General features: G+C 43.8%; 2 protein-coding genes across 3 annotated transcripts in view; both read right to left on the bottom strand.

The window, feature by feature from the left end:
• Positions 1–6,335, bottom strand: part of phlpp1 (PH domain and leucine rich repeat protein phosphatase 1) — a 39,595-nt gene extending 33,260 nt beyond the window's left edge. Inside the window, exon 1 of the mRNA XM_044028248.1 lies at positions 4,424–6,335. Coding sequence (XP_043884183.1) covers positions 4,424–6,035 — 1,612 coding nt within the window. The 5' untranslated portion in view covers positions 6,036–6,335. The remainder of the gene's footprint in view (positions 1–4,423) is intronic.
• A 1,329-nt stretch (positions 6,336–7,664) lies between these two features.
• LOC122771176 (phosphatase and actin regulator 1-like) overlaps positions 7,665–13,513 on the bottom strand; it is a 44,596-nt gene continuing 38,747 nt past the window's right edge. For both annotated transcript variants that reach the window (XM_044028585.1, XM_044028577.1), the window contains exons 9-12: positions 12,956–13,017; positions 11,816–11,956; positions 10,266–10,342; positions 7,665–10,079 (exon numbers count right to left, since the gene is read on the bottom strand). In XM_044028585.1, coding sequence (XP_043884520.1) covers positions 10,064–10,079; positions 10,266–10,342; positions 11,816–11,956; positions 12,956–13,017 — 296 coding nt within the window. In that variant the 3' untranslated portion in view covers positions 7,665–10,063. The remainder of the gene's footprint in view (positions 10,080–10,265; positions 10,343–11,815; positions 11,957–12,955; positions 13,018–13,513) is intronic.

Genomic DNA, 13,513 nt, shown 5'->3' on the forward strand with positions numbered 1-13,513 from the left:
CTTTTTCACTTATGGTCACAGGGGAACACAACTGTACATCAGAATACTCATGCTCACTCTTCTAAGTGTATTAGATATGTAAGAAATATTCAAATGTACTGTTTAAGTTTTTGTCTATTTTTTTTTTAAATATTAATAAGGGGCAGACCAGTACTGGAATGAAAAGCCCTATGGAGGGATGAAGAGATATGGGAAGAGAAATGGAAACTGTCAGATGGTGTGAGGGAGGAGGAGATGTGAGGAGAGATAGCGAGAGGAGAAGGAGGGGGAATCGATCATGAGAGAAATTGAGGGAGGGAGGAAGATTCGGTGTGAGAGGAAAGAAGAGGAGGGTGGGAAGATGTCAGCCAGGAAGGCAATCTATATTAGACAGAAAACAGTTCCCTTGGCTTTAACTGCTACAAGCTGACACCACCATCCCGTCCTTGTCTGCCTCATTTGAGGCCTCAAAGACACGTACACATCCCGCTCAAGCTCCGTGTATGGCCATGTTCCATTTAAGGCCGCTTACACACATGGGGTCAAGCGTGAAGAGAAATAACGCACATGAATCTGATCTGGCTGATTGTTCACTGAAGGTTTTTGCATTCACTGTGCACTTGCCCGAAATCAAAGTGCACACTGGTGTATTGCGTACTGGATTTGAGCTCTGGAACGTGTGAAATCTGATTACACAATTACATAATGACTCAGCAATGGGCCATTTAGAAAGACCATTAGCTATGGAGTGAGAACATACAGGATGAGGCGGCTATAATGTATGAATTGTTGAGGATGCTGGGTGTGCTAAACCAAGCCATGTTTTATAGATTTAAATGAAACTGTATATTGCATTGCATAAATCCCTGGTGACTTGTAAAAGATAATTCATATTACAAAATTCACAACCTAATCACAGGGAGGGATCCTCCTATTTTTATCAGGATAACCTGCGGCCGCTCATAAAACAGCGAACCTGATGACGGCCTGCTCTCCTGCATTTTGAAATGGTTCTCATGGAGAGGCAGGAGTGAGTGAGTGTGTGTGGGCAAACGTGGGGACGCTAACCACATAAAGACGGCGACGTGGCTCAGACAAGACGGAGTGAAGGGGGATTCTCTGCTTAATAGCTGCCACAGAGCTTGCTGGAGAAAGCTTCATTAAGCCTTTAAACCTTGCAGAGTCACTTAAGACATCACGTCACCAATGGCAGCCTCGTCAGAGGAGGCCTTAGCGAAGAGTGGAAAGATACAGCCACGGATTGAAACTCTTCAAAGCTTTCAGAGAAAAATCTCCAATCTTGTAATGTGCCTACATGGACTAGGAGACGTCGAGCCTGTTACTTGTGCTCTTGAGGGCAGCTTTTAGTAATACTGATATAGTGGTACTTTAAAGTCCTGGGGTCATGCAAAGGTTTTTATATCTGTAATACAATAGATCCATATCAAGTTAGATAGTGAAGCAGGAAGTTGTAAATAAGTAAGCAGATGCAACAGTTCTTATAAAGATAATAATCATTTAGTCATTTTTGACAACCCAGCTCGACCATAGAGCAATGAATTCACGAATAATTATTTCAAATTCCTAACTAAGCAGAGTGTAATTGAGCATGAAATTGAGGTGAAAGAATTAAGATAAATACACAGTCCTATAACACTGTATGAGTGTACATGTGTTGTTATGTAAAAGTAAAGTCATTATCCTCAATATTTCACTGCTCGCCACTGTTTTTATTAGTTCTGCATGAAGAGTTCTTCGTGCCAAGTTCACCTTGCTGGCAAATACCTGAAACACTCTGGGAATTACCTGAGAATTGGGTGCAACATACTGAAGCTGTTATTGAGCCCTATATTGTTTCACAGAAGCCGGAGCTATAAACTTGCATGAAGCTGAAAGGAATAATACACTGATAGATTCTAGGCCAGTGTGTGCCAGTGGTCATTAATTTCACTCAAAAAAGGAGGCCAAGTCTTAACACGACTCTGGGTTTACAAGAAACTGCTCTTAAAAATCTCAACATTAACAGCGTGGGTAGGAGAGAGTTCAGAGAAAATGCAGCAAGTTTGCTGAATTATGTGGATGAAGAGCGTTTGTGAAGCTGAGTAGGCTAATGAATCTAAATTATTTACTGCTCTGCTTTGATTTGGTTAAGAACTCCAGGTCCTTCGCCTCTAAGGAACCCTGTGCCAGTGTGGGTTAAAGCTTAGAGTGCCATTTCCTTTTCTTACAAGTCTTCACACGCAAGCACAAACAACCATGTTACTCTCTACCTCTGGCTACCTCTGGCTACCTTTACTACTTAGGGCTGTCCTTGGAGAAGAAGCACTAATTAAGTCAAGTCCAGTCAAAGTTAGTAAGTGCCACAATTACCTGTATCCTACACTTATCGTATATGGATGAACGTTAACAATTAAGAAAAAAACCTGTCAACCAAACCTCAATCTCTTGAAGAAGAGCGATTTATTTAAAGCTATGGCACTCTACGTGTCTGCAATAGAATGTATATGTATGGATTGTGTGACACTTTCATTTGTTTTCTCCCTTCTCCTCAAAACCCTAATGAAGCTGGCTAAGGCATGACAAGAGGCTCCAGTGTGGGCAGCTCTGAAAGGATCAGCGGCCCTTTGATCAGCCTTCTGTACATGCTTGTGTGTGTGTGAGTGAGGCAGTGTGTCATGTAGCAGGGCATAGTGACTTCTCTGGCCACTAGAGTCTGCACTCAAAGCGTGACCTGACCCCTTCAAAGTTAAACTGGCCCAACGAACCTGGCAAGACGCACCATGGCAACTCAACGGCCTCACCCCGTCGCTATCCTGCTTCGCTACTCCTGCCTCATTTGCCTCTCTTATTATCAACACTAGTTTACCATTAAATCAGCACACACAGTCCTCCCACTGAGAAACGGAGCAATAAAATAGACTTTAGATACTGGACTTCCTGTATCAAAGGCCACTCTGCATGCACAGGCATGCAGACAAATAGGCCTTTAGTGTGACTGAGGTCTACAGTTGTGGCAGCTGCGCCTGAGAGTCAGCCAACAAGTCAGCTGAGGCTGTCCCTATCTCGACTATCTGTGCAGGACAACCATTCAAAGCCAGCTCAACATATGTCAGCACGGTATCCCCTCGCACACACCCGTCCCCACCTCCCTTGCCCCCTCACTCTTCTTCTTCCACAGCAGAGGTGTCTGACATTCTAGGGGAGCCAGCGTACATTCCTCACATGCTTCGCTCATGTAAGGAAACGGCAGCAGTTCCAGCGAGACATGTCACAAGGGCATTTGTTCCACTTTCCCTTTACAGTAAATTCCTCTGTGTGCATGTGCTCTTCACTGTCCTGAATGAGAATTTTGCCCTAAGCCTTCTCACATGGGATCTGGATGTAGGATTTATTTGTTTTTTTTCCTAAAAGCACATCCATCCACATGAGCCCAGCTGTGACTGCTCATACAGCCTTGAATAAAAACCTGTGTTAATTAAAGCAATTTCAAGAGCACAGCAGTTGATGAACCTCATGTGACTGTGAAAATGTGAACAGAACAAAAACTTTTGACCATTTCAGTTTGGTACTGAGTAACCTTTAGTTCAACAGCCTCTTGGATCAGGAGGCTTGAGCTTCAGAATGATAGTGCCTCTCTTAGTATCTCTCTTCCATACATGCGTGGGGAAGAAAGGGGCTTTCTGAGCTTTGGGAGAGCACGTTAAACCAGCTTGGCAGGCTGTTAGTTAGTGTGACAGAGGCTTCGCTGGACGCCAATAAGACAGGCACTGTGCAGCATCTCAATGACCAGAACTCAGTGTCCACAGAGAGGGTTTATGGTCTCCCAGCCATACTGCTCCCACCCCTACTCTCCATCCAACCACAAAGGCATTCAGCGTTTTCATTAGGATGATAATGGGGCAAAAGCCGGAAAGGGCCCCATGTCTGAGCACCATAAGTTGCCATGATTCCTTTGTAGCAATGTCATGTGTGTCCATGGGGGCACGTTGTGCTGCTACAGTCCAACAGAAACAGTTCAGGCCAGAAAAAAGAGAACTGGACATTTTAAGGAAGTCCCTAAGAGAAGGTGGAGCTGGCAAAGCAGCATCCTCTGGACCATGAACTCACTCTGACCCCTTCATGACATCACACAGTTAAACCATCAGTGGGAAGCACAGACCTTTAATGAGACCACTCTAAATCAATTTTGCACTTGTCAGCAAAGGTCTAGTGCTGCACTCACCTTCTCTGACAGCATTCAAAAACAATATGTGGAAATAACACCTGTTACAGAAGGGGTACAATGATGGTTTTGTTCTAATGTGCACCTGGCTGTTTGTTCAATAAAGGTAAACACTGCAACACCAAGGCGTTGCTGTCCATACTGAAATAGGCAAGTAAAAAAATGTACAGAAACCTGATGATGAGAGACTGCAATTGTACACAAAACCATAATTTCACTCACCAGCATAAAAACGTAACAAGGAGCCAATTTCTGTGTTGAGCCCTTCCTCCTGAACTCTCCACGGATCCTTAAATCCAAGCTTAAAGAGAAAGTCATTCTGGATCTGCAGAGGCCTCTCATCTGGGCTAAGCCTCCTGATAGCTTCGCCATGCAGCTGCACATAGAGCGTGGGGCTGGAATCACATGGATTTCCATTGTGGTCTGCTGCTGACCTTGATTTTTCATCAATTAAGCCACAGTCCGGATCTTGGGTGTCAGGTGTATTACCTGTAGAACATGCTGTTGACAATGAGCCGGCACTACTGCTGGTTGGCAGGCTGCCCAGGCTGTGTGGGCTCTGTCTGCTATCTGGCCCAACACTTTTTAGCATGTCATGTAAAACTCCCAGGCTGCATTGCTTGTACTTGGCAGTGATGCCAGTGGTGTGGTGTTGGGAAATGGGGTCCATACTTGTGCTTGACACAGGACAGTCAAGGTCCAGCTCATCCGAGGAGCTTGCATACATGTCCTGACCCTCTGTGGCACTGTCAAACGTGGGGCTGAGGATGGATGCCTCAGTGCCCAGGATCATGTCATCGCTGAGAGAGTCCCTGTGTTCGCTGAGCCTTGTACCGGAGCTCAGGTCATCAAAAGCACTGCTCTCCACATCAGAACCAGAATTTATTCCATAACTGTCAATGCCATTCCTGTGCTCAGAGTCATCGTCATTGGGAGTATCTATGTTAGAGTTTAAATCTGACAGTGAGCAGGTTATGATATCCTGGGACTCTGATTCAGGGGTGAAAAGTTTTCCATCAACGTCCTGTTGCTTATGCCTTTCATCTGCATTCTCCATGAGCAGCAGCCTCAGTCTGTCACTTGGATGGTCCCTTAATTCTGTGGCCTCCAGTATAGGCAGGTGGTTACATTTCATACTTGGGTCTTCGATCACCTTGCATGAATTATCATCACTATATTCATACTTCATGTTGCAGTTTCCATTTTGGTCTGTCTTGGGGCTGTCTTTACTAAAAATGCGCACAACAGAACTGGACTTACTGCTCACTTTACCCAGACGTAGCGCCACCTCGCCGGCTGTGGTGTCCATAGTGCAAAGGACCGGCCGGGGATGTGAGGGCGTCAGTCTGTCATGGACATGTAAGCAGCCCCGGTGGAGATCAGCCCTCACCCACTCGCGATCTGCGGACTGCAGCTGCATGTTCTGCCGGTGTTTAAGCAGCGTCTTTCTGTCCAGACTCCGGGTGTGCAAAGACGCAGAGGACAGGGCCGAGTTCATCTTGGCACCGCAGGCGGCGGTTACAGCTGAGGTGGCGGTGGCTGCAGCTGCGGCGGAGAGGTTCCTCTTCAAGCGCCTTCGTCTCAACAGGAGGGAGCTGGAGTTGCTGGATGAGCTCCGGCCATTAGACGCCACAGCTCGGTTTGACGCACTGGATCCCGCGGTATGAGACAGGCTATTCCCGTTCCTTACCTCTGCGCGGGAGGGTGCCAAATGTCCACCGCCATCATCCGTTCGAGTCCCCCGGGCGACGGACAGTCCGCTGGGCTTCTTCATTAACTTCGCCGCGCCTCCATCCGACGCGCCATCCTCAGCGATAGAATGCACGCTTTCCATCTCTCCCAATGAAAAGTCCCCCACTCGAAATAAATAGTGGTGCGCACTCACTTACACCTCTACATTTAAAAGCCTGAATGCGTGCCCTCCTTGCTAAATGTCCCTTACCCAGTCCCTGTCGGAATCTCCTCCGCTGCTCCAGAAGAACATTTTACCCATTAAATCCAGTGGGAAGAGGCAGGGCGCAGCGCAGGGCGGAGACGAGGAGCCGCGTCCCATTTGGAGCTGAACACAGTGCTGGAATATGAAATGAACGTCGGCCGACCTCCTACGCAAATAGTGCCTGTTATATATTCATGAGGAGGGCACAAGATGGGGTCGTTAACAACAACGCGGTGCAGTGTGGGAAGTGTAGTGCGCCCACAAGAGGCTCAACGGCGGAATGAAGTCGTCGTCTAACTACGTTTCCCATGATGCTTTTCTCCAAGCGAGGCGGTGAGCGGATGAGAGGAGTAAACATAGCTCGTATAAAATGTTTGGGGTGCTGCTGCGGAGGTACGTCCTCTTAACTACTGCAGTGTTGTGTGTGTGTGTGTGTGTGTATGTGTGTGCTAACGGCGCACTAACGAGCTGTCACACTGCTCAATGTAGCCGCACACTCAACAAAATGGGAACTCGAAAGCTGTCAACTGTTGAATATGTGGAGTTCCCACGGTTAGCTGCAATCACTGTACTTATCCCCCCCCCCACTTAATGAAGTCCTCCAGATTCCGGTGCATGGAAAAGTGAAGCTTCCCTGTGGGTCCAATTATTTTTAGACGAGTGGTGACGAGGCAAATAACTTGAGCACCATCTCATCAGGACGCCATTTCACAAGACCGTAGCTCAGACTGACTCAGGGCACAGCTTCTTTTCCTCTGTGATTTGTCGCCATCTAGTGGAGGTTCCCCATTTTCCACGATGGTGAAGCCACAGGTTACTTTAAAAAGGTTCCAGCATGTGACATGAAGGAGGGTTTTTTTTTGGCATAAATGCAAAATGGAAACCGTAAATATGTTTGTACAAGTGTATAATCACTATAAATACAAAGACAAGTTTGGTGTCCGTACCCTTAGATGAAGTCTTTCACATGTAGGCCTACCAAAGGTGAGGAGCTTGCTTTTGTGGGGCCACATCATGCATTTCACATTTTAAAGCACTTCTTTGTTGCAGCACATCTCCATAATTTGATGACTATACTTAAGATGGAGAGGTAAAGTACTCTGAAGCTGGTATAAACTGTACAGATGTTACAGGCAATATGCTGCTAAACAAGATCCACTTTACTTTGTTATTTTTGTCATGTATTGTCATGTCACACTTATTGTAAGTCATTTTGGATAAAAGCGTCTGACAAATGACATGTAAAGTAATAATGCGTCATGTAGGACAACTGTTTCTGAATGAACTGAATTTGTGAGATGTACAAATAGTTAGTACTATTGTATGTCGATTTATCAAGCACTACAGTCTTAAATGGATACACGTGGAATATGATTTAAATCATTTAGATTAAGATTTAGGAGTGTTAAATGATTAAGTGTTAAATTACTAAATGTCCCTAAAAATGCCATATATGCAACTGGGATTTTGTTTTAAATAAATATACACATTTTAAAAATAAATAAATAAAAATACAGTACAAATGTATTCAGAGATGGAATTTAATCTGCATGATGTATCCTTAACATGGTATGCATTTCAAAAATGAAAAAAAAAAAAAAACATTTTCAAATGCATTCATTTGCTCCATCAACAAATAAAAGGAAACTGATTATTGCTGAATTCATGTTCCTTGACTCCAGCAAAATGGAAAACATCATGCTCAGCCCAGGGGCTCATGTTGTTTTTGTTTGTTGTTTTTTTTGCAACCAAAAATGAGAATAGGAGGGTTTTTATATAAACGCGTTCCTATTACACTAAACTGTACTGAATCTATGAATAGAGAAAATTCTAATAATGACGTGATAATACTGGGACCACACAGAAAGTTACAAATAAAAACAATGTCATTCAAAGTCTCTGACGTAGTCAAATTTAGATTAAAATGTACCGATCCAAAAAAAAAGTGCTCAGAATTGTGACAAACCCCCCACGGCTTCACATTCAAACCATAAAGTGCAAAAATAATTGTCCGTGTTCTCAGTCAGTCATTTATCCATCACTGGTTGAGACCATGACATAAAGGGAGAAAATGTTTTCTTCTTTGTTGACGGATGCATCATCAAGTAGCCAAAAGTTTCCACCGCTCCTATTTTCCCCTCATCTGACGAACAGGAATTTCATATTGTGAAATTAAAAAGAATACGATAAAAATAATACAAAATATTCTGTGTACATCGAGCATAATGAGAATTGGAATACTGCGTACAGCGATCGGGTAACAAGACTGTGAAAGTAAAGAGACAAAACTGGTCACGGATCAGAAATCCAAAAATATTTGTACATACTTGGGCCCTGAATTTGAAACAGTGACCATTGTAAAGCCAAGTGCAAACAATTTTAGCAATAGAAATGCAAGAATCCTGACTTGTTGAATCCACTAATATCAGTGCTCGTGTTGTTTTCTTTTAAAAATGCATCATGTTTTGTGGCAGATTTGAGAACTGATTCAGATCCTAACCGACTGTCAATGAGCCCTCGAAGAGGCAGCTTTTTTGAAAATATTTAAAGGTGGATCAGTCAAGGAAAATGCAGAGAAAGTCCTCCTGAATAAAGCTTTTCTAATGTAAAGTATAAAAGAAAAATCAAAACCCTGAAGTGAGACGCAGTGTATAAGCACAGTAAAAAATGGTGGGAGTACACCTGCAATATAACCTTTTACTATACAAACAGCATATTGCTTGGTCAAAATGACATGAGTATAAAAGTAAAGTGTATAGTACAGTGATATTAATGAGCAAAGATCATTAAATACACTGTTGCAAAAAATTAAATTAAATTAAAAAAACACAAGAGAAAATATCATGGCGAGTCTATCTCTCAATATTCTATTTTTAAATTCATCTATCCAAAGAGCTGGAACACGTAAGATGTTGTTGCCTCTATCAAAAAAACAAAATAATATAAAACATAATTGTTGCACACAACGGCAACAAGAACGTGTCCGTCAGCCGCAGACGTACTCATATTAAATTTATATGATTCTGACGTGAATGAAACTTGATCAAGCATAAATCTTTTTCTTCTTCTTTTTTGTTCCTCTCTTAACGTATCCTCCCTTACTTGGTATAAACAAAATGTACATTTGGAGAGCGCAGTCGTCTTTGACCAATCTCCCGAATTCACAGTTAGCAATTAGATGTCAACATTGTCGGTACAGTGAGAATTTACACATAATGAGGGAAGAGACGTCAGGACTACATGATAATGACATGAAGCAGACTCCAGGGGGTGCTATAGTCTAGGGAAAGCTGAAGAGAAAACTATATTGCACATAATCTTAATGTTGGGACTCCTCCCTCCCTCTATCCCTCCCTCCCTCTTGTGTTTCTTTCTAAGCAGTTCCTCCTCAAGTCCCAGCAGGTGCAGCAAGAGATGGATCTCCTGCTGAGTGAACTCAGAACAATCAACACTGTGTACTCATACAGAGCTGCCCATAAGGGCCGGAGGAGTTCAGAGTGACGGCATAATAAATAGGCAGAATTAAAACATGTCCACTGAGACAAGTCCACTGGTGTCAGTCGATGAAGTGACGGTACAGTTGCCCTCTGCAAAAATAAACACAAAACCCGTCCGCTGTCCAAACTGCCGGTGAGCTGAGCGCCTGCCGCGGAGCTCAGCAGAGAGGCGTTTGAGAGACAGTCGAGCCAAGTCCACCGAGGGGCGATGTTACACAACTGGAGCCATTGTGTGCTACTACAGTGGATCGAGTCGTGGGCGTCTGCATCCTGTGGTGTAGTACCGACTCAGTTGTGTGGGTCTTGAAAAAAGGCATTTCAGAAGACATGGCCTTATTGTAGAAACGGGCACCATTTTACTGTCCAGCACTTAAGGTTCTCAGTGGAGGAGAGCACCAGTGCGGCGCTGCTCGAGACAGTGGTGGTCTACTATGGTCTGTGAAACCTGGAAATACACACACACATAAAAATAAGAAGCACTGTTTCATCTCATTTCATCACCTCGGCTTAAAACCCCAGCGCACACACTGTCAGTTCAGCCAATTATAAACTGCAGCACATGAACGCCACCGCCGCCGCTTTCCTATTTAGGCATGCACAGTCACATGCACATACACGGATTCTGCATTACCTGGTTAAATGGCGACTTGACTCGTGCACCTCCATCTCATTGCTTTTGAAATCATTGAGTTCCTTCCGTATCGCTGCCTGCAGAGCACAAACAAGAGACAAAGATTGAGAGAAGACGCAAAAAAAGGGCTTAGTAGGCAAACTGCAGCCTCTAAAGCCCGGCCTCTGTCCATTTAGCATGCTTCGTGAATCATTTATGTTCATCTCAACGCCCATAAATGATTCTGCTGAACTCTCTTCTCACTCCAGTATTGTCCTCTTGAGACGTCCAACAACTACAATGCTCTTCAGTCTGTTGCTGGTCTATGGAGGTGATCAGTCTGTGCTTCTTTTTTTTTTTAACCATAAAAAAACAAATGTCAACCAAAATGATCTTTAAGCACCTCAACGCATATTGCTGTATATTCAGGTGTTTCCTTACGGAATTAGATTTGTGTCAATGTTTTCAATCACCACTTTTTAAGAAGCAAATCATGATTTAGTCATACAAAAATATTGTATTTTATTGTATGTGCTTGTTCTTGGTTTTTTGTTTGCGATTCAGACCATGGGCGGGCCTTAGGAAGCTGCCTGCCGATTGGCTACCGAGCTACCATCCGTCTGGAACTTATAATTATAAGTATCTAACCTTTGTCAGATTATAAAACGTTGGATATTTACAACCAAGCGCGCGACTACTTCCCGGTCCATTGAGTGGTCGCTCCAAGATATTGACTTTCAATCATTGCAGTAACAGCGTGAAGAATGACAGTATAAGTCACTGTAAACAAATGGCGTATGATGCACATGATCGACTTAGCTTTAACAATGTTTTTTTTGGCCATTCATGTAGATCTACACATTCAGATTTGGGACACTGTAACACTGCTTTGCCCAAAGCCACGATGTCTTGCACGATTCTCATCGTGGGGACGAGCCAAGAGCTCCTAGAAATAAAAACTGGTGTGCTGTGCCATTTTAATTACCTGCACCACCCCCCCCCCTCCATAAATGTCATGTGTAACATCAACACAGCAAGGATATGGCTCTGTTTATGGTGAACAGCATGACTTCAGGGTCTGACAAGGAGAACGCACAATATTCAAATCTGTGCTTAATGATATAAAAAAGGAGGCCACAGTTTAGCGTTGCAGATGAAGGCTCCTGTGGTAATTCTTCTTGTCCGATCACCCTCTTATGTAAGGAGGAGCTGTTGCGTAATAAAAGCGCAGGAACCCCGCGATCTTCACGAGAGGATCTCAGGTGTGAGGATCCGCAAAGCAAAGGAGGCAGAAATATATCTGCCCCATCAAGCAGTCATTAAAACTCAGAGCCAGGGACTGCTGGGCAGTGAGCAGCAGGACAGCTCCAGGGTGTTTACTCACTAACGGAAATAAAAACCGCTGAGGTGGAACTTTGCCGGAACAAGAGAAGGGATACACGTCCTTTCAACCACAAATCCCTGTGGTAAGGACTGCGTCAAATGAGGCAGCGTGGGGAGCATGATGATTGTTTTTGAAGACATTTGAAGGAAGGGGCCTTGAGTATAAGGTTAGATTAAGTGCTACTGGCCTTATCGGCTGCTGTGAGCCGGGTCCAGGGTTTATCTGCCCGTCTGTCGTAATCCTGGGCATCTGACACCTCCACGTAGTCACTGAATCGGATGAGGATTTTGGCCTGTCTCAGCTCCTCTACAGTCGGCCTCTGGCTCAGCTGGAACGAGAACAAAACAAAACGGAGATGAAGTTTTTCTATATACTGTGATTGTTGGCAGTAGGGCTGTGTAGGCCAAGAACCTGGTCATATGATACAGTACATATCCCAATACAAGAGCAATGATTTATTGCAATGCACTGGTTTAATATAAGCCAAGTGATATGTTGCATTTTTTCCCCATAAAATTAGTCTATTTAAAAATAAAAAAAGCAAGAGTGGAAGGAAGGAAGGGGAGAGAGAGATGGCTGAAAATCTGCAGCCATTTAGCAGTTGTACACAGAAGCATTGTCAGAAAACCTCCATCAAGGATATTCCCATGTCGATACTGCACTTCAAATAACAGAGATAGTATCACACAAATAAATATTTCAATACTTAAGTGTATATTGATATTATTTTTTACTCCCCCAGTTTGCACATTCTCAGGTTTTGTGTATTTACCAAATCCAACCTTCCACTTCGCGAGGTCACTTTGCACTTGACAAAGAATTAAGTCCAGTGCATCACTTGAGTTTCTCTCCGCGAACGTTACTACATTTGCTACGGTAATGTGAAACGAGTATACCATAAAAACTGTTTACATAAATCAAAGAACAAACAGACTGATATGCACATAAATTGTCAATTAAATAAATGACATATAGTAACATAATCAATAGTTTATTTTCCATGATGTAAATTATTCTGCTCGTATAAAAAAAACAAAAGGGAGATATTTTTATTTTGAGCATGTCTGCAGGTGAGCACAGAGTGTTATTCATTATCTGAATGTGATGGGAACATGCTCAACACCTCCCAGTGCGGTCCGAGGACTTGGCAGCCAACGTGCTGAAGGGCCAAGGGCAACAAGGACACGCGTGTCTCCCGGGGTGAGCCCGACACACAAGACTCCTCTTCCCACCACAGATGAGCCACCAGCACGGCGTTTGTTTGTCGGCAGGCGCTCGTTTCAGAATGCATTTCATGTTTGGCTTTTTGCACATACTTTAGACTCACCTTTCGTGTTAGCCGCCGTTTTATCTCCCTCTTCTCCTCAATTTCCTCGAGTTCGTTGCGAGCTGTAGGAGGACGAAATGATTAGAGTTGATGCTGCCAGTGTAGACGCGAACAATCAGTGGACCGTTTACGAGATTTAACGGGGACCGAACCCAACATTTGCATATTGTGGCTCATCAGAATCCCACTAAAAACAGAATACGTCTGTCATGCACCGTCAGTTGTGTTAGTTAGCTTTAGTTCAGTGTCACTTCCTGTTTTATTTTGTGTTAGTTTTAGTTCAGTGTCACTTCCTGTTTTATTTTGGTAAGGGGTTTCTCTACTTCCTGTGAGCACCTTGTCTGTCTTGTTCTGTGTCTCGCCTGATTGCCTGATTGTGTTCACCTGGTGCTCATTACCCTCCCTCCCTACATATACTCCCTTCTCCCACCTTCAGTTGCCAGTGCGTCTTACGTATGTTGTCAGCGTCTGTGCCACTCCACGTTTCGAACCAAGCAAGAGATCCTTTTGAAGTTATAGTCAAGCTAAGGTTTTGTTTGTTTTCTCATGTTTGTGATC

Source organism: Solea senegalensis, linkage group LG1 (genome assembly GCF_019176455.1).
Source record: "Solea senegalensis isolate Sse05_10M linkage group LG1, IFAPA_SoseM_1, whole genome shotgun sequence".
NCBI classification, from domain to species: domain Eukaryota; kingdom Metazoa; phylum Chordata; class Actinopteri; order Pleuronectiformes; family Soleidae; genus Solea; species Solea senegalensis.